Source organism: Struthio camelus, chromosome 3 (assembly GCF_040807025.1).
Source record: "Struthio camelus isolate bStrCam1 chromosome 3, bStrCam1.hap1, whole genome shotgun sequence".
Classification (NCBI taxonomy): Eukaryota; Metazoa; Chordata; class Aves; order Struthioniformes; family Struthionidae; genus Struthio; species Struthio camelus.
This window is the reverse complement of record NC_090944.1, coordinates 90494390-90516356: the sequence shown is the minus strand read 5'-3', so window position 1 is coordinate 90516356 and position 21967 is coordinate 90494390. Positions and strand designations below refer to the sequence as shown.

Sequence of the window (21967 nt, the reverse complement as noted above, 5' to 3'; positions counted from 1 at the left end):
CCACTTCAAAACAGTTATTTTTATTTGGTTATTTTCCGTGGTTACGCACGATCTAAGAGATGGCTTCTCTACACGCCCTTAATACAGATGAACTTAAAATTGACATACGTACTTTAAATCCCACGAAGAAAAGGAGGAGTTTTTTTAGTATACAGGCTTCTAATGAACTATTGTCTACTCTAAGATTAATGTCCAAAGATCCATTAAGAATTTTTATTTAATCTTAAATGACTCTGCCCGCCTCTATGCTTCTGATGCTCAGGTCCACTACTTTTTCTGCCTTCAAATGGAGCCAGTCGAGTTTGTCTACGTTTGCTTTCCCTCTTCTCTCTCAATTCTGTATCACTGGATATTCTCCCTCACAAATGCAGATTTGATTCTAGCTTGACAAATCCCAGCTGTTTTTTTTTCTGCTCCAGAACTGATTCTTTCGGTCAAAACCAAAATCACAATCTGCTCCTCTGCAGTTTTTCACATCTTTTCTTAATCTGGATATTCAGAAAGTCTTCCCTATTCATTAGCACAGTTTAAAGCCAGAGAATAAAACGTAGTTACCTCTTTCAAAATCTCATTTAGTACCTACAATATTTTATTCTCTTTTCTTATTCTCTTCATTCTCTTCTCTTTATATTCTTCTTTAACAAATTATCTTACTAGTAACTGGAAAGGGTTAATCTTCTGGTCACTGACGTTCGATATTACACCGCAGTTTGAGCTTTCATCTTTAGCCCCTACTGGCGTACGTGTTTGTTGATCTTAGCTGTGCTCTGAGCCAGTTAAAAAGGTTTCAAAGTATACATCTGCAGTGTTGAATCAGAGCTTTACATAACTTTTAGTTTTTGTACTGATCACCTCTGAGCTTCAGTGTCTAAATGTATATAAGGACTGTTTAGAAAGTATTCAACATCATAAAATGACTAAATATTAATATTCAGATTTCAAAAGAGAGAGGGAAAAGCAGAGAAAAAGGAGAAAAATATGAGCTAAGAGAAGGGAGGAAGAACAAATTTTTTAAACAAGTATGATGGCTAATCCTTTCAAGCAATGTGAAAGTTGGATGGTTAGGAGTGAAAGAGGAGGAGGTCAGGGTTCATGAGAATAACTACTTGAAGTTAACATTCATGTTAACTTAGCAATAACTGATGCTAAATTTTTGAGGCCTAAAGCCAATTTGAGATTATTTAGGCCAAAATCTGATCATAAAAAGAGGAAGTATTTGAGTAAATTAAACAACACTGCACTGCAACAGATGGTTACTTCTGAATAAAATAGAAGATCATTCAAAATCAAAGGGTGAAACTGCAGTAACAGCTGTCTCAAAGTTATCTTTTTTTTATAGATAACCCCTTTTTTGATGTTTCTAACAGCTGAAGTATAAAGCTCTATCCTCAGAAATTTTAACATTTAAATAATTTTACATATTTTGTAAGACAGAGGAAGTGATAAACAGCAAAATAAATTGTCGTCATTGATGACAGCAGAAGCTGTTACTAAAGCTTTGAACCTTGTTTTCCAACTGCTTTAAGCAATATATATTTTTAATTTAGCTATACTTTCATAGCAGTGGACTAAAAATACACTGCTTTTCAGAAGGAAAACATCTGCGTAAGGAAAGTGAAGGTGAAGACCCTAATGAAAAGGATAATACTACAGTGACAGAAGAGGTCTAAAGACATGAGTCTCTTGAAAGAGTACATGTACTTTGGAAGAAAAAGATGATTATTTAGAGCATGATATTGTGCAACGCTAAACGTGAATGCAGAACTACAAAGGCCCTAAAACATTAGCTCTAATCCTGCAATCCAGGTCTTCCAATGTGAAAATCATAAGCATCATGATTTCTTTTCAGTAGAAAGCTTTCTAATATAAACAAAACTGACACCATTAAGATCACTTATATTAAGGCCAAAGGGAAAAGTGTAACCAAATGAAAAATGTATCAGCATTTTTTGTCTCAGAGCTCTTGTCAGTTCATTTGTACTGACTGGAATAGTTACAGGACAGTTCTGCTAACAGGGTCATCAACTGCATGAAAAGCTTTATCCAGTCAGCTGTAAAAACCGGAATTAATTGGTCTAGTTGCCTTCATTTCCTACAGTTGTTCAGCATAGAGAAGCAAATCAGCAGCACCACTTACGTAAATTCTTTTGCCAACATTCACATGGGTTATCATAAAAGTCAAAATGAATGTATTTTTACACATTAAGATTTTGTACATTCTTTAATTAGGGTACATTTCTACCTAAGACTACAGCAAGGGAAGACAAGAGCTTAGCCTTTCAATCCTGATTTCAACATTAAAACCACCCACAGACTTGGGCAAGTCTATCAAACTATTGGTATCAGATTCTTCATCCCTCGAAATGGGTTGATAACACTTATTTCATATGTTGCTGTGAGGACGACTGTCTGTAAAACTCTCTGAAGATCTGAAGATTGAAAACACTATTCAAGCATAAACATAGGACATTTTTAATTGTATCTCAAAGGAAATGTATGAAAAGTAACTGTTGATAAAAACGTTGGTACTCCACATTAGAAACAGTACTTACTTCAAGTCTTTGAACAATTTCTCTGATGTCTTCAGTACAATTATCTGCTGCAGACAGAAGAATACATTCTCCTCTTTCATAAAATACTTTGATGCTCATTAATCCAGATGTCCATCCAATAACATCTCTGCAGGAGCAGTTAAACACAACATTTTTTGATTCTTTTTCAATCAACATGATAAATTCATTGGAGATTCCAAGGAGACATTCAATGTCAGCAGACTGGCCAAAATCTCGTGCAATCACATTCCACATAATTGCCCCAACACTGAATAAATGTGCATCTTTCCTTGGCTTCACTTTCTCTTTTTTTTTTGCCCCTAACGTAATAAAGCTAAACTTTGCTGAAGTATCGACTGTAGCTGTGGTAACAAAATTTTCTGCCAGATCTTTCAAGTATTCTTGACGTGTCCTCGTGGCCATGGCTCGAAACTTTTCTGACTTATGTGCTGCATTTTCAGCATTAATAACTTTGGCTAGAAGGAAGTCCCTAAAGACTGCTGATTTGGGGAAAGTTACTCCTTTAGGAATGGGTGGACCAAATGGAGGTACGTCTTTCGATCTTGAAACGCCAACACTAGAAATAAAGAGAGACAATAAAATGGATAATTTATTTTTTTTTTTAAAAAAGGCATTCAGATAATAAGCAGGACTATGCATGGATACAGTCCATTTATACAGATGAGTTTAGCTTTGATATGTCAATTTTTAGACATTTTAGATAGAGGAAATTTCAATAATTAGGTTGGGAGAAACACTTAGGAAACCTATTAAATATATTCTCTTTTACACACCAGCGAAAACTGAGGGCATGGTCTCTATAGAACTAGCTGTTTTGTTTCAAATACATAAAAGACACTGTAAATGTATCTTAGTAAGACAAAGAATATCAGGGATGACTTTTTAGAGCGTCACTGTCTCGTGCCTTTAAATGGAATACATATAAAAATGCTTTGCAAGTTACTATCATGTAAATGAACGATCAAGGATTTTTAAAAGTGGTTTCTTTATCATTTTCAGCTTTCACTCAGTTGCATGATCTTAAATCTGAGAAATATATAAACACAAATATAACTCATTTCAATCCTCAGACATCTTGCAAGAATGAAGCATTGTTCACACAGAGGAAAAAGTACCAGGGTCAAACACATGTCTATACTAGTAGCATTCTGCACCAGTTTAAGCTGCCTACTCTAGGTTGATGTAATTTCAAAATACCTGCTACTCAAACAATGGAATTTCAAAAATACCTGGACAGCTCATAGCAAGATGTAAAGGAAGTACAAATACTTGATACACAGTTACACCCCTACCATTGATAACATATTTCACACATAACATATACATATATATGTTAAGACACATATTTCAAATAAAAAAGGATTTCCAAATACAGAAGAAACTACATTCAATCACTAGTAGTTTGACTCAAATATAGCCACATTTGGGATTACAGACAGACATCATTAAGTAGCTAGAAAAACATAACTTATAAAATATGCCATGTATTATTTAATAAACACAAAATAGTTACTTAAAGAAACCCAGGTTCTAGAAGAAACAGTAAATCCAGCAAGATACCTGCTGAATTGACACCGTTACTTTTAAAGTCCTGATCATTATTTGGACAGTTCCCCACTAGTTCAGAATTATTCTTCCACCCAGGTTGCCTTGCTAGAACTCATGATACCTTAATTTGAGTGTGAGAGTAAAGGTGAACTGAATTGTGGTATGTTTTTGTGCTCCCCAAAAAGCTCCGATTCAAGTGCTTAAAAGCAGTGACTCATCCTGGTGTCATACAGTCATAGTCAGGGATTCATATACATGTTAATAAGCCTTCTAAAACACTTTATTTTAAATCACCTTCTCATTCTAAGAAAAAGAAGCATGCAATACAAATTCCAAATTAATTTCTATTGCTGTATCAACAAAGTCTTATTTTCACAATATTATTGCTCTTTTTATGCCTATACATCAGCAAGATGGAGGTCTGTACCTATTTGAGTCTAAAAATTGTGTCCATAATTCCAAACGTGTGCAAGGTATTCACTGGAGTTTCAAACTTACAGAAAATGAAGCAGCAATTTTAAAATTGTACACATATCTCTATGAAATACAAAACTGTTTGAATAGACAATTTCATTGTGGAGCTAATAGCAAATTTAAATAGTTATAAGGCTCTACTCACCTATAACACACATTTTCAGTGCAAGGGTTATGCACTTTGACTATGACAAATACATGTTGAAAGTGGGAACGAATATTTTTTGGAGTAAAAGGAAGTGCTCCTGGCTCTTGGAAGACAATGGTAACTATGTCATTTCCTATATGTCTTTTCCTTAGAAGCTGGACAAGAAACATGTATTGCAAAATTAGTTATAAAAAAATGACATTTTCTTTCATTTTAGCAAAAAACAAAACAAAACAAAACAAACCAAGCTTACTTTTCTCAGAAAATAACAATTAATTAATTTTATTCTGGGTAGCTAAAGGCAAAGGATATCCGGCTGAACTGCAAAAATACAGGGAAAAGAAATTGGGCTAAGATCACAAAAATGCCAGTGACTTCTTTCAAATCCCCATGCCCCTTCTGGTCAGTTTCTGCTGATTTTACTAATTTATCTTATTTTAGTGCATCAGTGTAGTAATAAGAAATATATGTTACATCACTTAACTTTTAACACTATCTATACTTCTGCATGTCAGTTCCCTTTTTACCATGTAATACCTTTATACTTTTATATGAAAAATGTAATATTGCTTTTCTTTTCCAATAAACATTCCTTTTGCACATTGCATTTTTATTAAACATTGGTCCTTAATATTATGATCTTAGCACTTTTTAAAAATAGCTTATCACGAATACTAATCACAATTTTTAACTACTGCATACTTGGGAACGCAGCTGACACACAGAAGACTTGCGGAGAGACAACAGCTACTAGAAACTCATTTTTTAATTAAAAACTCATTCTAGTAACTGTTACTTTACTTAAGGAAAAATTTAAAGTACTGTTATCATTATTACAGTTTAAAAAAACTAATAAAAACTACAAAATGTCCAGTAATTGGACCAGTGGTCCAGTAATAAGGGACCACTACTGTCACCAAAAAAAAAAAAAAAAGAAAAAAAGTTATTCAGAATAAAATGATACTCACTTTCCTCATGGAAGCAAATAATACCTTTCAAAAATTTTACACTTTTTTTAAAGTAACTTTGCTTAGAAAACACCCATTTATGTCACTAGAGGGGAAGAAGTAGTCTACCATGTGCTAGGTTGCAAATATCTTATTCACCTAAAGTCTGCAAAACAATTTGCTTAGTCAACTATTAGCATATAGTTCTGCCTTGGCTTTTTAGCATTACTGTAACTAAAATGGATACAAGAATAAATGTAATTGAAAATTTTATGGTAAAATAAGGAAAATTTTCTATACCAAGTTGATTTTACAGAATATAATCTTTCTAATAAAAGAACATTCACTTCTATTTTCTCAGTTGCATTAAAAGCTAGTATTTCAGCTACCCACAAAAGAGGCAAAGCTTCACATATTAGAGCCTAAGACCCATAAGTATTTTTCATTACATCTGCTAAAATAGCACAGAGGTTTATATTCCGAAGCTGGTGAGAATGGCCAAACCCACAATTTTAAAGTGCTCAGTTAACATATAGATATGTTTTTAAACCCAATCAAAAGCCCAAATGCAATGTGAAGAAACTAGACTAACGATGAAACTTTAGTACAGATATGAGAAATAAAATAAAATGTGGTGTAAGCCATGTGACTTAACCATGTTTAAGGATTTTTAAGACTAAAACCAAAATAACCGCCTCTTTGAGCGATTTAACATGCACATCCCTTTGCATACCAATTACAATAAAAGCCCACTATGGGGAACTGATCACAGAACTAGGTATGTCAGGTATACTTTAATTTGTTGAGCTGGCTGGAAAACCATTAGATTGCTGTAATGAAGCACAAGTTCATGTTTAGAGGTTATTAATAATATCTCACAGGTTGGAATTTACACTGCAGTTAAATTTGTAAGAAACCTTCAATTTTTAGGTACAAGCTGATTCATTGCTGCCTTTGTCATATAACTAACTCTTCACAGAGCAAACTGGAAAATTAGAAAGCAACATCTTATTTAAAATTAAATTCATTTCTCAAGACAATTGCTGTCTTCCAAGAACATTTTCTGGTTTTGTAAACTCCTTTAGGAGGTTCTACTTGCAGCTATAGGCTGCTTAAGCAAGAATAACAGTCACTTACTAAACGACAAGTTTTAGAAGTGTTTGAAATTGTACTAGCAAAAATAGTCTTTTTCAAATGAAGGTAGTTCTTATAATCTCTCTCTAAACGCTTTTTTTAAGAACTTAAATCTCTAAAGAAGCAGAAAAATTAGTAAGCAGGAAGTCAGGTCACTGTTTTTAAGAACCTTACCAAGTTGCTGAGATCTGAGTGACTTCTTCAACATTTTGAAATAAAATCGATATAACTCTGTTATAAATAACTGTCATGCATTAGTGGTCAGTGAACTTCAACACAATGCAAAGGCAAAACACAGTCGTGCCTGTGTACAGGGAATCATAATGCAAAGGACTGGAAAGGGGAGGAAAGTAAACTGGAGTGATCTGGAGGATGGAAACTAGTGCTTTGGATAGGACAAAAGAATAGGAGAAGAATAAACTATCGAATGGAGAAAAAGGAGGGAACACGTAATTCCCTAGAAAATGTAAATAAAGACTGCATTCTGAAAATGAAAGAGGAATTGAAGGAAACTGGAACTAAGCAAAAAGATTTATAACAACCCCTTTTCAGATTTCCATGCTATGACCTGTATTTTCCTCCCACCTTTCATCTCCTTTTTTTTTTTTTTTCCCAGTTTTCCCCTTCCTCTCCCATTTTGAGATCTGCTGATGTTTTTCCTTCTTTTTTTTTTTTAAATCTGCCTTTCTAACATACTATAAGGAATCTCATGCCAATGCAGAGCACACTAGGAACTCTCAAAAGGGTGTGCAGATTACACAGGATTACTTACAGTAAGGAGATACCAAACACTCCCTGACATCGTTCTAGTATCAGTCTAAAGCAGTGTAGTAGAATATGCACATGAAGCCAATACAGTAAGGTAGGCAGTCAACAGGAAATCGGTAAAAAGAAGTTTTATGTAAGAATTCAAGACACACAAAGGGGAGTCCAGTAAGGAAAATATGTTAGAAAAGCAGAATCCATTAAATTAAAAATAGTTATACAAGACATCTTAACTATGATAGTCAATTCTTAATTTTCAGAGATGCATCTCTAGGAAAAAGTATTTGTTATTGTAGAACTTAGCACATTTACAGGCTGTGCACAACCACAGAAATCTACCCATTTCTGTGGAATTTTAATTGCCTATTCAAACTGCAAAATAACAAAGAATTCTCCCTGTAATAGGAGTGGAAAAACATTCTTCATTCAACTAAATGCTGAGATGCTAAGAGACAAAAACAAAAACCTTCAAACTTATTTTTAGTATGTTTCTAAAATAAGTGGCTCTAAAAAGCTCTAATTTCAATTTGCGTTATTAATCAGTACCAAAAATAGAAAAATGTCAAAAGATATTTCATCAGACCTGGTTAAACTGAGTTTGGTATAGCCATATCTCTGGTTATCTCAAAGCTCTTAACTGTAACTTAGCTTTAACAAGCTTATTTCACTCGTGCACATCTGTTTTACTTTTAACTTTTCATTAAACCAGATGAAACCTGATGATTTGATCCGATTTGGATTAATCAGGTCTGACTAGGTGCATACAAGGAGACTGCAAATGCATGACTGGGAAACTTGCAAGGGAATGATTTAGAAAGGGACTTCGCAAAGGTAAAGTTTAAAGGGGAAAGCCTTGAACTATAATTTCAAGAAAAGGCCAGTAAAGGAAAAGCAACTGGCCACACCAGCGCTGGTAGCCCTTTCTGTTCTAGGGAAGGAGCAGTTGATTTGGAAGTTCCCAGCCTATGTTGCAGCCAAAGTGAAAATTACCTTGCTCTTTGGATCTCCTGCTGGCTCTAAAACTAGAGGGATGTCCTGATCAGTGACCAAGCAGGGCGTAGTTAAGTCCTGGAAGAAGCAACAAACAATTCTGGTGTGGCCTGTTTTTGGCTCACAGGTATTTGGAATCTAAGAAAAGCTTGGTACTTGCTCATTGAAGGTCTTGCACCTAGATGAAGAATGGCTCAATATCTTGCCAAGCCATTACTAAAGCAGTGACATAGGGATAGGATGCAATAACCTCATTGGCAGTACATACACAATATGCCAGCAAAAAATAACTATTGATAGGGGGGTCTTCATCTAGAATCTAAAAGGAAAGTTATTGTGGCCTCTACATTCCCCTAATTTGGGTATGTAGAGTTAGTGCGCCAAATCCTGCAAAGACAAACAACGTTCATATTCCACAGCACCCGTAAGTCTCTTTCTGTTTTGAGGATATGAACGAGCACATCTGTGGTCTTCAGTATCTACATAGTCTCAAGTAAAAAGACCTAATCCAATTTTATCCCAGCTCGTGAGAAATAACACTGTTGATATTTTTCACATTCCAATATGTATTTTGGAACTAAACAGTAAAGAAGAAAATTAAACAATGATTATTGCACATTAAGGCTGGCTAAATTCTGGTCGTTTGGGTGTGCTTGTCACAATTCATTAACAGTGTCCATGCTGTGCAAATACGGCTGGATACCAGCGTCTAAAAAACAATGTGATGGGTTTTCAGACAGGAATACTGCTTCAAATTACAAAATTGCTATGTTATTTTGATCTCAGGAAAGCCATGAATCACAACACGATGCTCTTACCAAATACTGAAACTGTTAATTAGACAATGACTGATGAGCGCCTACTAAAACACTGTGGAAAGGAGTGTTTGTTGCTGGGCAAAATCGTGGAATTAATATTGGAAGATTCTGCAATATATAAGAATTGACACCTGTCTATAAAGACAGACACATAAGGAAATGAAAAGAATGAAAGGAAAGCAGAGGAAGAAGTGCAAGGACAGTAAGAAGGAATGGCTGAATAGCACAGCAGTGAAGGAGAAAAAACAGCAAACAATTACAAAAATTAGTGAATCATGGCAAGAAGATATCCTGTTCTCACAAATATGGGACAGTTATGAAAGACAATGACAAAAGTAATAAACTCCACATAAGGTCATATCTACTGTCAGTGCCTGTGATTTGCTATGAAAATATTCATTTTTCATGATAAGCAAAGCTCATTCAGTGTATTATATGTTAATAGTGTACAGTTTTCCCTATTTACATAGGTTTTCCAGTCAAAGATCAATACATTCAGAAAAATTCTACTATTGCAATGGGTTCTGCATCTGTGCCTTGCAAACTTGTAAAGTTTTTTCAAATAAATATGCAAATTAGAGATTATTTAAAATATAACCATATTTTGAGCTCTCTCATGTGATTTTAGAATCCCAGCCTCCAAGTTCTTTTTCAAAGTGCACCATTTCTCAAGAAAACCTGAAACATTTTTCATTTATGTGTAAAAACAAAGTATTCTTACGTGTAAATCAAATTAAAACATACATTTAAACTAACAGCTAAAGCGTTTTGACTGATTACTTAACAGAGCAATCTCAGTGTGTTTAATAAATTAACCTTGTATAGTAATAAAGTATAAGTGAAAGTTCAGAGAAAGAGAACTATCTCAAATCAGTGAAAATGATCCAGTATCTTGATTACTAGATATCAGCACAATTTAGTGTGTGATGAGGCTGAACATTTTTATCCTCTGAAAGCCCCATGTATTTTAAGACATATTATTGGTCAAAACGTTCATATTACTCATACTGTGGAGAATTTCTGCCTTTTGATTTATAACATAGTTTCTTTAAACCTTATCTAAAGACTAAATGTAATGGATTACAATGTTATTCAGTCAGAACAGTTCTTCAAACAGTTCAGAATATTATGCACTAACTACTTAAAATACCTAAATACATTATATATGCTATTCCATTTCAATTCTCATTTATCCTTTGTCAAGAATTTTAATTGTTTTCTTTATCTTTTGTTGCTGCCTTGACACATCTCTTTTTCTTCCCACAAGACCTATTGATAGGGCAGACATGAAAGATGCAAATCACACACAGTTTCACAATCAGTAACCGCAATTTTTGCATGCTGCTCAAAACCAAAATGAGATAGCATCTTTATTTCATGACAGTCCTCCAATATGACTGAAGAAATCTTCACATCTTGCACTGCAGTGAGAGAATATTTTTAAAAATTCTCTTTAATGCTTATTTCTGCAGAAATAGAAAAATGCAGAGTAGTAAGGCAGAAAGCTAGACTTATCTTCAGACTGATATATGACTAGCTCTATCTTTCACCTTTTTTAAGGGCTAGTTTTGATATACTATACCAAATGTGCTTGTACTTTTTAATCCAGTCACAAGAAATATCTGAGACAGGCAAAGACAGAGTAACCTTACCGGTGCTCTGCACACCTTGGATGCTAAGTTGTTTTTTAGCCATCCTTAATGCTTTAAAAATATTCTGAACTATTACATAAGCAAAGTGAATTCTCCAGAAATAAAATAAGTACACTGCAGTTTTCTGTCTTCAGAAGTAGACACCTTGAAGGATACGGCGAGGCATTTATTACTAAGCTGGTAGGTTAATAAAAATTTTAAGATCTGTAATAGGAGTATTATGCGAAATCATTTAAAAATCTTATCACTTGTGTATTTTAACCACCAGACTACAGTCAATATTTAAAACAAACATAGAATATAAATCCAGGTCATATTAAAGATATTTCATTGACCATAGACATCAATACTGTTTAATAATATCATGAAATGGAGGAGATAGGATAAGTTCCTGAATTACGAAGACATATTTAAAAAATCCTATGAGATTTTTAATACTGCATAGTATTTCAACAAACAATTCCAATTAAGAGTCATACTTCATATAAAATAATTCATTTTTATATCAGTATTCTTTCAAACAAAGGTACATTTAATCTCAAATATTTATAACGTAAAATTACCATGAAAATGGGGAAGGTAAAAACATACCTGTTGCCTATTATTGGGCATATATGGAAGCATTGTTGATACATGAAACATTATCTCATAATCTTTATAGGTGGTGTAGAGGGAATGAGTTCCTGTTGAATCAGCTGAAAATGAATTAAAGGTGGTCAGTGAAACAGAGCATTCATACTACTTTTTAGGATACCACTCTTTGCAAGCTATGTCTAAGAAACAGTTTTGAAACTATAAACACAGTTTAAAAATTATTTAAATAGATCCATAATATACTGCATCAGCTAAAGATCTGCTCTTTAGAATCTTATTATAACATAGATGGTTCCTGCAAGAAATTGCCCAAAGAGTTTACAGTCTGTGAGATTAGAACCTAACTGACCTCATTTTGAGTATAGTGGCAAGCACTGTAAAGTCTTAGTATCTTACAGAAAAGAACTAATCACTTGGCTACTTAAGTATAGTTTTATATAGTATATATTTTCTATTATTTAAAAAGTTAAGAAGGACAGTTGACTAATCCTATACCTTATCAAAAAAAAAAAACTACTGACAATGTTACACCAAATCTCACATTAAAACACTTATTGCATATGAAACACTTTAAAAATATGAAATACGTGCATGATACATTATTGTATACTGTAAAAAATTTTTTTGAAGGAATTTTCAGATCTTTTAAAAAATAAGAACATTTTCAAATATATGACTTTCAATATTTTTATTTAGAAAGTTTAGTAATACAATTTGTGTGTCAGAATTTTTACAGCAAACTAGAGGGGGTTTACTTTGTATTCACAAATTAATCCTTTTTTTTTTCATCTCCTTTGATGTGTTTGGAGCATTTAACTAAGGCAGGAGATTGGGAACACCCTATTGAAACAAGGCAACTATCAAATATTCTTTGAATGTTTGTTCATTTGTTTTATATAATTTTATACTTTCCACACCAACAAACATTCTCCAGTACTCTTCTCCACATGGGATTTAATTTTTTTTTTTTTTTAAATAACTGCATTCCTAAGACAAATTGTTTGGCTGTGTTAGTTCCCTTGTTCAAAATACACAAACATACACTTAAATGTAAAACTCAGCAGTAACCTAAATCTGAAAATATTTATGCATGTGTATAATTTTGAACACTTCTGTATACAGGCTTCATTGGTAATGTCTGCACAAAATTAAAATTAAGTTCATTTATTACAATTCTTGTAATAGAAACTATAATTACAGGCTAAATAGCATAATTTCCACTCAAGTTTCTTACTTAAGTGTTGCTAAAAAAGGCCAACCATTATTGCACTTGTCTATTTTAAAATCTTTGTTGAAAATGTAATTCCATTATAACCTTTCTGTGGCATTTTAGAAAGATAAGAGTTTACAGGAGAGAACAAGCAGAAGAGGGAAAACAATTACATTATGCAATACAACTATCTGTCTAAACTCCATTGATCTTGGCAATCCTACTCCCTGGATCCTTTTGAAATTAGATAATAAATAAAGTCAAACTATCTTGAACAGATAATAAAATAGTCCCTTTACATACTTATCACAGAAAGCCAGATTCCTTACCCTTAAACTATTTCTTTCTTAACACAACATTCTACTTAGCTGAACATTTTTGATTTAGCACCTTGACTTTGGAAATGAACTAGCAAGTTTTTCTTCTGAAATTTAGTCCCTTACGTTAAGCAAGCTGAAATCTTCTGAATCAAAATATTCTCTACTAAACATCTACTAAGGCACACTGATTACATTTTTTAATATTATACCTGGCCTGACATTTATGTACCTGATTTCTTTCTGAATATTAATTTCTTCCATAAAGATTGAGAAAAATTGGCCAAACTTTTTTTGAGTTATCGAGCATTTCCGTTCTCCCTACCCCCCTGAAAATCATCTTTTACCAAAAAGTAAAACAGAACTATACCTTTGTGTACATAGTTTGTAAGACCTCCTCAGTTTCCTTAAACTTTATTTCCCTCCTTAGAGGTATGAGGAAATTAAATGTAAAAACAATTGAAATTACTGAAAAACTAACATAATTAAAATCGAACAGTAAAAATGAAAATTTTAATGTTCCAAAAACAAGATTTTCTTTCCTTATTTCAGAATTGGTAAAGTTTCCTCAAATCTTCCAATTTCTTGATTTTGGAATTTTTAATTGGGACATTAAAAATTCATTAAAGAAGGACAGAAGAGTTTGCAGCTGATGTATTCCACATATTCTTCACATTCTACATTCTGTATTCCATAAGGAATGGATCAGTTAAATTCATTTCTTCTTATCAAAATATTAAATAAACAGATCAAATGAAAAGAAATTTTTAAGGAAAAAAAAAATCTCAAAGCTAGTCAAGCTTTTGAGAATAGAAAAAAAAACCAATAAATGTAAACCCTACTAAAAGCGAGCAAGAAATATTACAGAAATATCATGCGTACAAAAAGTGTAGCTGCTACAAATGAAGTTATTAACACTACTCTGAACCTTCAGGCAGTCAGATCAATTTATTCTCCAATTATAAATTTGACATACAGAAATGCCATTATATTAAAAAGTATAATACAAAAAGGATGATAATAAAGTCAATATTTTTACATATAACATAAAACCAAAGACATCATTGTGAAGTCTCTAAATTCCATTGTTTGTTGCAAACTGTTAAGATACGCTAATAGCATTAGAAGCATACAGCATTAGTAAAATACCAGAATTATGCTACTGAATTATATGTAAGCAAAGTCAATCAACAGTGTACGTTCTTACTGAGGAACAGCAAATACAGAAACTGAATCTGCTGACAGGCCAGCATATATGTTCATATGAAGAAATTATCAGGTGATATTTGGTCAACTCTGACTGGGGAAAAAAGAAAAAACAAATGCCTCCCTCAGCCCTTCAAATTTTTCATCCCTATGTGCCATTTCTTTCCATAAGTCTTGAACCTAAAGAACTGACAACCACAGTGAGTTAAATAAATGTTTCTACAGGTTAATTTAAAAAATGAATTATTAGTCTGTACTGAAACAGGATGCAATATTCAATATTAAGCCTGGATTATTAAAGTAAAACAAGCATGTTTTTAAGCAAAGAGGCTGTAACCTTAATAAATGTGGTGCCTAAGTGGGTTTACAGGGCTACAGAATTGCAGCTTTCCCACTTGGTAAGTCATGAAATGCAACAGTCTGTCCTAGTATTCAGCTCACCTGTTTCACTATTTCCCCTCTGAGAACTGGGAATGGAGAATGTGAAAGATTTCTGGGATGGCAGAGCTGATCTCCCTTCATTCTAAAAGCCTGAGGTTTATAGTCAGCTTCTCAGAACGCTTTTTACGATGGAGAGTGGCCTATTGACAGTTTATCTGCATGGGGTACCAACCACGAGCTGCACTCACTAGACTTTCCCAAAAAATGTCCAATATGAATCATTACATTTCACTCCTAATACTGAACAGCAGATGACAGACCATCGAGGGCACTACCAGTCTGATACCAGAAGGAAAATTCTTTCATGACCATGACACTAGTCAGCATTCAAATGTACAATTTCAAAAAAATAAAAACAAATAAACAAATAAACAAAAAACCCATATAAGACATTCCTAAGAACCGGACTAAATCAGGTAGATAAGTGGCAGGAGGAACAGATGTGCAGAATTAACAAGGGCATATCTGTTCCTACTTCTCTGGCTAGCCAGAAGGCATACATCCACTGAAACAAAAGATCTTCCCTTAATTTCCTTTAGGTACATCTTTCTAAGCTTCCTTCTTGGCAGCTTATGTCTAGCAGTTCAAGCAACTCTCCCATTCGATAAGAGGGGTAAACAGAATACGTACATGAGTAGCAGGATGTAGTAACTTAAAAAGATATACTTGGCTAATGAAAATATTCCATTGTTGTTATACTTAGGCCATGTATAGTATGCAATAAAAGTCTATTTTCAGGATGTAATAGACAGGCTATAGAAAAAACAAACATATGACACAAACACTATGTTACCATAAAGTAGGTGAGTAGACCTGTGCTTAGATCACATCTCAGTGATCAGTTGTCAAAATGCTGTTAACACCACATTTAACTAAAAGAATGAGTTAAGTTAATGATGTACTAATTGGTCAGCTGTAAACAAAGCTCAGAAAAATTGAAGGGCAGTGACCAACAACGCAAAGGAAACGTGTGGCAATATCACTGACTTTGTCAACAGCAATACTTCAGGTTCTATTTTTGCTACAAAAAAAAACACCAAACAAAAAAAAATTATGTATAAATAACTTCTTACACTACTGCACTGCCCTGAAAAGGCAGAAGCAACACAATAGTTAGGCAGATGAATGTTTGTTAACTACAGAATCGTAACATGCTTGATGTGCTACAGAAAATTTGATTTCCCCTCAAACATGAACACTGATGTATAAACTGATTAACAGAAATGCAGAAGTCTAAGAGGAATAAGAAAAATGGTCCCATCTTATGACTCCACATTTCAAAATATGTCTTCTTTTTTTTTTTTTTTATCTTTTTAAAGATAAGATAGTAAAATGTAGCTATGAAATTCTAAAATACATCAAGAATCACATACTTTGCAGTATTTTAGTAAGGGCAAGAAAATGAAATAAGTTGTTTTGGTTTTCCAATCTTTTTTTCTGTCACAGAAAAAGTAAATAACCTTTCAGATAGGGTGTGATGCATATACTGTTCTTATCACGTACTTTATCTTCCTCATCTAGCCTATAAACTTGCTAGTCTATCCCAAAGTCAAGAGCATGAGAACACATGATTTGCAGAAGATGCTTACCACTGGAGAATTACAGTTTTTACCACAGATCAGAAACACAACTTACTTTTATTATCTAGCTGAGCTCTGTATTTACTAAACCCTTTTAGCCGTACTCTCTGGCCCAGGAGATCAAGGAACTCTTCAAAAGCTGGCCCTGCCATCTCATTGTTATACATTTCTTCCTCTGTGCTTTGGCCTGCTTTGCAGTAAAGGATACCAATCTTATGTTGAAAACTCAGCTGAAATAAAAGGGAAAAGAAAATTAGAGAAGCAAAAGAAAGCAAATGCTAAAGCAAATATTAACACCGTTTCAATGCCTGGCAGGAGTAACTTGAGGATGACAAAAATAAGTGCTGTGATTTAGGAGATTAAGTCACTACAAGGAGCAAAGAAAATTATCTTGAAAGAAAACTGGATTGTCATGATCCAAACACAGAAACAGTCAATGACGACTTTTGACTTAAGCAGTTATCTACAGAAGCATACTCTATTGCATGTTCCATAATGTGAGCATTTTAATTGGCAATTATCGTATTGTAGTCTTCTCTCTCAGATACAAAACAAGGTGAGGAGTTTATTTTCCCTCATTTCTACTCTTTAAAATTCAGCCAGACACCTCCCTGCACATGAAGTTGCCCCCCCGCCACCCAATAACCTTTCCAATTACGTAAGAGCAGCAGTTGTGAAGACCTGCTTTTCACAAGGCACTGTGAACAGACTCTCACAACACTAATTTCTCTTATATGCATCAATAAATCTTTCCCCTCCCTATAAAACTGTCTTCTGCAAAAAATTATTCCCTATTTTCAAAGGTTTTACTATGTAAACACTGCCTGACCAACATACAGTAAACTTAAAACTAGAAATCAGATTGCAATTGAATAGTTTTGTTCAATGAGTTAAAGTCAGTTCTAGACCTTTAGTATAAAAAAAAGAGATGATTATATCTGGACCAAGATGTTGTCTTTTTTTCTTAGCTTTTACATATATTTACCATGGCAAGCAGGAAACCTCCACGTGAATAGACTACTCCTATTGTTTTTACTGCCAAATACTAGAGCTTCACAAACTGACAGAGATCATCAGTCACATTAGATTCCCTTAAGACTATATATGCTACTCAAATCAAGTCTCCAGCTGTACAGTCTTCTCTTTATCAAATTTCAGGATTAGTATCTAAACTGTCTCAAGTAAAGATTGTATAAATACCATTTGTATTAGAGCAGAGGTGACAAGAACAGTCTGCTTCACCTTAGACAAGTAACACGAGGTCTGCAGGCTTAAGCATATTGCAGAACTCAAACTCATAGACATGCTACTGCACTGATAGAAATATTTATCACAACAATATCAGCCGCCTGCAAGATGGGAACACTGAAAGATCTAGTCATAAAAATATACATACACAAAAGAGAAAACTATCATGAACATAATTCCAAACTTCAAATAATGTTTAATCTTCCCACTTAAATAAATTCTGCCTTTCTCCATTGTACGAATAGCATAGCATGTGAGGCAGTTGACAAGAGACAATAAACAAACAAACAAAAAAACAAACAAACAACCCCCCCCATCTCCTGGAGAAATAAAACGGGTTGAAGACCTACTTCAACCAAAGTTAGCCCCTGCTTGTAGTAAAATTTCTAAACACTGTTACATAGAACAGGTAGCTCCATGAGAAGGCTGTTCTTGTAACAGTTTCCTGTAGCTAGATTACCAAGCGTCCAATAAGATGTCAGCTTTCATTCAATCTTTTCTGTGATTAGAGCGTATGTAACCTTTTTCCTGAGTTTTCTGGTGCCCAGTACAGCTGAACTTATGCTACTGCCTTTCCCTTCAGCTCTCTTCCCCTTACCTAAGTCATAAATTTACATGACACCTGTCAGAACATAATCATCAAGTTTAACTGAAATTGGCCAACAGATTCCTTTATGAGGACAAAGATCTGTAGAACAATACATATCCAACACAAAGAGATTTCCTCATTTCAACAGAAAATCAGACTTTTTTCCTGTCTAAGTGTATGTAGATTCAGTACAAGATTTGGGCACCCAAAACTTCCAATAACAGTTAAAAAAAAAAAAAGTTCTTTCAAATAACTGAGGTCCCTATTATACACAGAAATAAGAAAAGATTCTGGGTTACAGATCACTGTAGGAGGTGCCTGAGTCAGACCTCTAAATTCTGGAGAAGGGCAGCATTAAGACATCAGCTTGTTCTTGGCATTTCCTATGGACTGGCTTTAGGCATTCTTCATCCAGAGTGCTTGCTAGTTTGGTCCCCATTTTGAAGCACTGCCTGGAGAGAGGTAGGCATTTCACAAAAGGTTCCAGATTCCACACTGGAGACTATTTTCTTCAGTGGAAAACTAGCATGGACAACTCATGGAGTAGACTGGAAGAGAACTGCTTATATAAACATCAGATTATAGGAAGTGGTGCTGCTACTTAATATTTCCCAGCAGAGACTTAGGCTAGTTGTGAGCACACTGCCACTTCTGCTCCAGTTCAACGTCAAAGAGTTTAGCTTAAACCGTAGGGAGTTTATTTCCTTGACTTTTACAACACAATTGAGGATTGGAGAAGTAAAGTGCTGAGCCACTAATAGTTACTGCAACAACTACCATCATCATATCTAACAGTCTAGTCATGCTGCACAAAAACGTGGTCTCCAACTTGCCCTAAGGTGCTGGGAATCCAGTGACTCAAGTTACTCTAGAATGATTTGAGCATCTAGTTCAGTAGCAGAAGGAAGAGGGAGAAGACAGATCAGTTAAGACTTTAACAATATTAATGAATGGCAAGTTAGAACACCACCTGGGCAAAACATTCAGTGTCAAAATATGCAGTCCCGTTCCTTCATTCCTTCTCAGGAGACCAATGAATCCTGAATTAGCTCCTCAGTACAATTTCAATCTCAGTACAATTTCAAGCAGAAATGGAACATATCTCTATCCTCCAACACAACCTACCACCCTGTGGTTAAAACACTGTCCTAGGAAATAGCAAAGATAAGGATCTGAAACTTCCCAAGGTGAGGAAATAATTAATCCTAGGTTTTCACTTTGTGGGCAAGTACTCTAAACAATCGGCAATTACATACAAAGTTGATTCTACCAATAGCACTTCCACTGAACACAGCAGCAGCTGCAAGCACTTTTGCAGTAATCTTAATCTCCTAACTGTGTTAGGAACACCTATGCCTATGAGATCAGGCCTTTCAGAAGACTTAAGCAAAAGAACACTTTGCTCTGGGTCACAGAAGCAGCCTGTGTCCATCAGCCTAGGCATGTGCAGAAGCAGATGTCTAGGTGCCTTTAGAACTTAGGGCGTAAGAAAGAAGTATCTAAATGAGCTTAGGCAGCATCTTATACAGGGCACTTAACCTGCGTAAAAATTATCAGATTATTTAAAATTAAATTTTGCTAGCTTTGAAATTGTATTCCATGTTTGCTCAAATCTTCCTAAGCAAATAATTCCAGACATGGTTCTGATTTAACGATTCCTAAATTAGGAATCTTACATTTAATCTGAGAACAATTTTATAATGTGAAACTATTTTCTAGAAACTATTTTCTAAACCGTTTAGCTACTTAGGTATATGATTTGTATTAAAAGTGCTTAGCAGTCCTCCCTCACTCAGGATGGCTATGTTCTACTCAGGATCACTCACTACTAAATCTTGGCAGCTTTTCTACTTCTTTAGAGTACATTCTTTATTATATAATAACAACTTCATGACTTTCATCACATGCAGACTTTTGAGTTTTTCTGGCAAGGAAACAGAAGAAATTACACGCTCAATAGCCACTACATATCACTGCAGTCACGACTCCTGATTTCTCTGGACTTTTTGTAAAGTTCAACTCTTGGTCTAGAAAGAAGCGAACATTCCCAGAGGGATATGAGGGAGACTAAAAACATATACAGATTAAACTGCCATTAGCAGAAATAGGGAAGTGGAACAAGGAGGGAATTAAGGGTGAGTAAAAATAGTCCCATCCATTCCTACTGCTTTAGATAAACAATTCACTTTTCCTGTAAATTTATATTCAAATCTAATACTGATCATCGGAGGCCAGAACAACTGGGAAAATGCTGATTCTTTATTGATACTCTCAAATTAGGGCAACCACCCAATTTCCATCTACTTTCTACTGTCACTTTAGGAAAAAAGTTTTAGCCACACATTTCCTCTGCAACCCATTCATGGATTTCACTGAAAACAATGAAAATGATATAAAAATGAAATCAAAACACTACCTACAGAAACTATCTTCAGTCTCTTGAAGAACTATGCAAATACTTAATACAGCAATATCTGAAATAAATACTATTCTAATGACATTATCAATCCTGAAGGTCATAATTTATATTTTTTAAATTTGTGACTCTTCAGCCAGTCATCACCTTCAGCTGCCAAGCATAACTCTTTTTATATTTGCTTGATTAATAAAATCAAAGCATCAAGCACATAGGAGAATTTAAAACATAAATGGATCTCATGCCAGTTCTATGCACAGCTTTCTGTCTATGTTCAAGTAACTATCTCACAATAAGTAGCATATAAGATGTGTTAATATTATATTTTGCCTGGTGACAGTGCATTTCACAACAGATACGAATTTTCAAAATGGAACACCTACAATAAAAAGAAGAGCTAGGTACTGCTGTTTCTCAAAATTAGGAGCTGATAATTAAAAAATTACTTTGGTCACTTCAATGGACAATCTCTATTTCCAGATACAGGCAAAGATAGTGAGTTTGGTAAGTATTATATTCAGGTCAAATAAAGAAGTGTTCTACACTGCCTCGAGCATAGTTCTCCTCTAGGCATTTAATATTTATCAGATGAACCTAAATTCACTCTGGAGCTCCAGTGACAGGAGATTAGGAGCTCTTAGACTCAGGACTGACTGACTACTTCTAATTTCCCTTTATTGTTTTATCAGAAGCACTTACAAACACAGGAAAAAATGAAGACATTTGACAAAATGAAATAGCAATTAAAAGTAAAGTTCTCCTCAAAGACTATAACAAACAAAAGGAATAAAAAATACAAAACAAGCTTGACAGTCCAACCAAAAAAAGAAATTCTCTTCCTCTGTCTACATTTACTTGGATTTCATCAACTGTTACAACAAGACAGAAAAATTCTGGTAGATACCAAAATGTTAGACACAATCACTGCTTTTGAAACTGAATGAATGAAATAAAATTATTATACCACTGTTACAGTCAGCTGAATCTATCAGCTGATTCAACTTCAGTAGACAAATATTGACTTTTGCATAGAAAATACAATATTTTCTTTAGATGAACACCTTTTAAAATGTCTTTTAAAACTGTATTAAAAGCCTTCACATGCCTGTCCTTCACAAATTATTCAGAAGCTAAGCATTTCCTCACTAGTTTTTGAATGAGGCAGATTCACTTCACTGCACCCAGTAGACCTTACAATTTTTCTCTCTGAAGTTAAAGCATATCAGTTTGTTTCATTGCTGATGCAGTGGCAATTCAGTAGATAGTTCCAATTAGAATTTCAGCTGTTTGAACCCGGAAGTATTCCAGTCTACCAAT

General features: G+C 34.2%; 1 protein-coding gene across 8 annotated transcripts in view; it reads right to left on the bottom strand.

Annotated features, from left to right (window-relative positions):
* SIPA1L2 (signal induced proliferation associated 1 like 2) overlaps window positions 1-21967 on the bottom strand; it is a 159884-nt gene that overhangs the window by 59778 nt on the left and 78139 nt on the right. For all 8 annotated transcript variants that reach the window (XM_068939019.1, XM_068939021.1, XM_068939024.1 and 5 more), the window contains exons 6-9: window positions 16453-16627; window positions 11641-11744; window positions 4741-4898; window positions 2553-3129 (exon numbers count right to left, since the gene is read on the bottom strand). In XM_068939019.1, coding sequence (XP_068795120.1) covers window positions 2553-3129; window positions 4741-4898; window positions 11641-11744; window positions 16453-16627 — 1014 coding nt within the window. The remainder of the gene's footprint in view (window positions 1-2552; window positions 3130-4740; window positions 4899-11640; window positions 11745-16452; window positions 16628-21967) is intronic.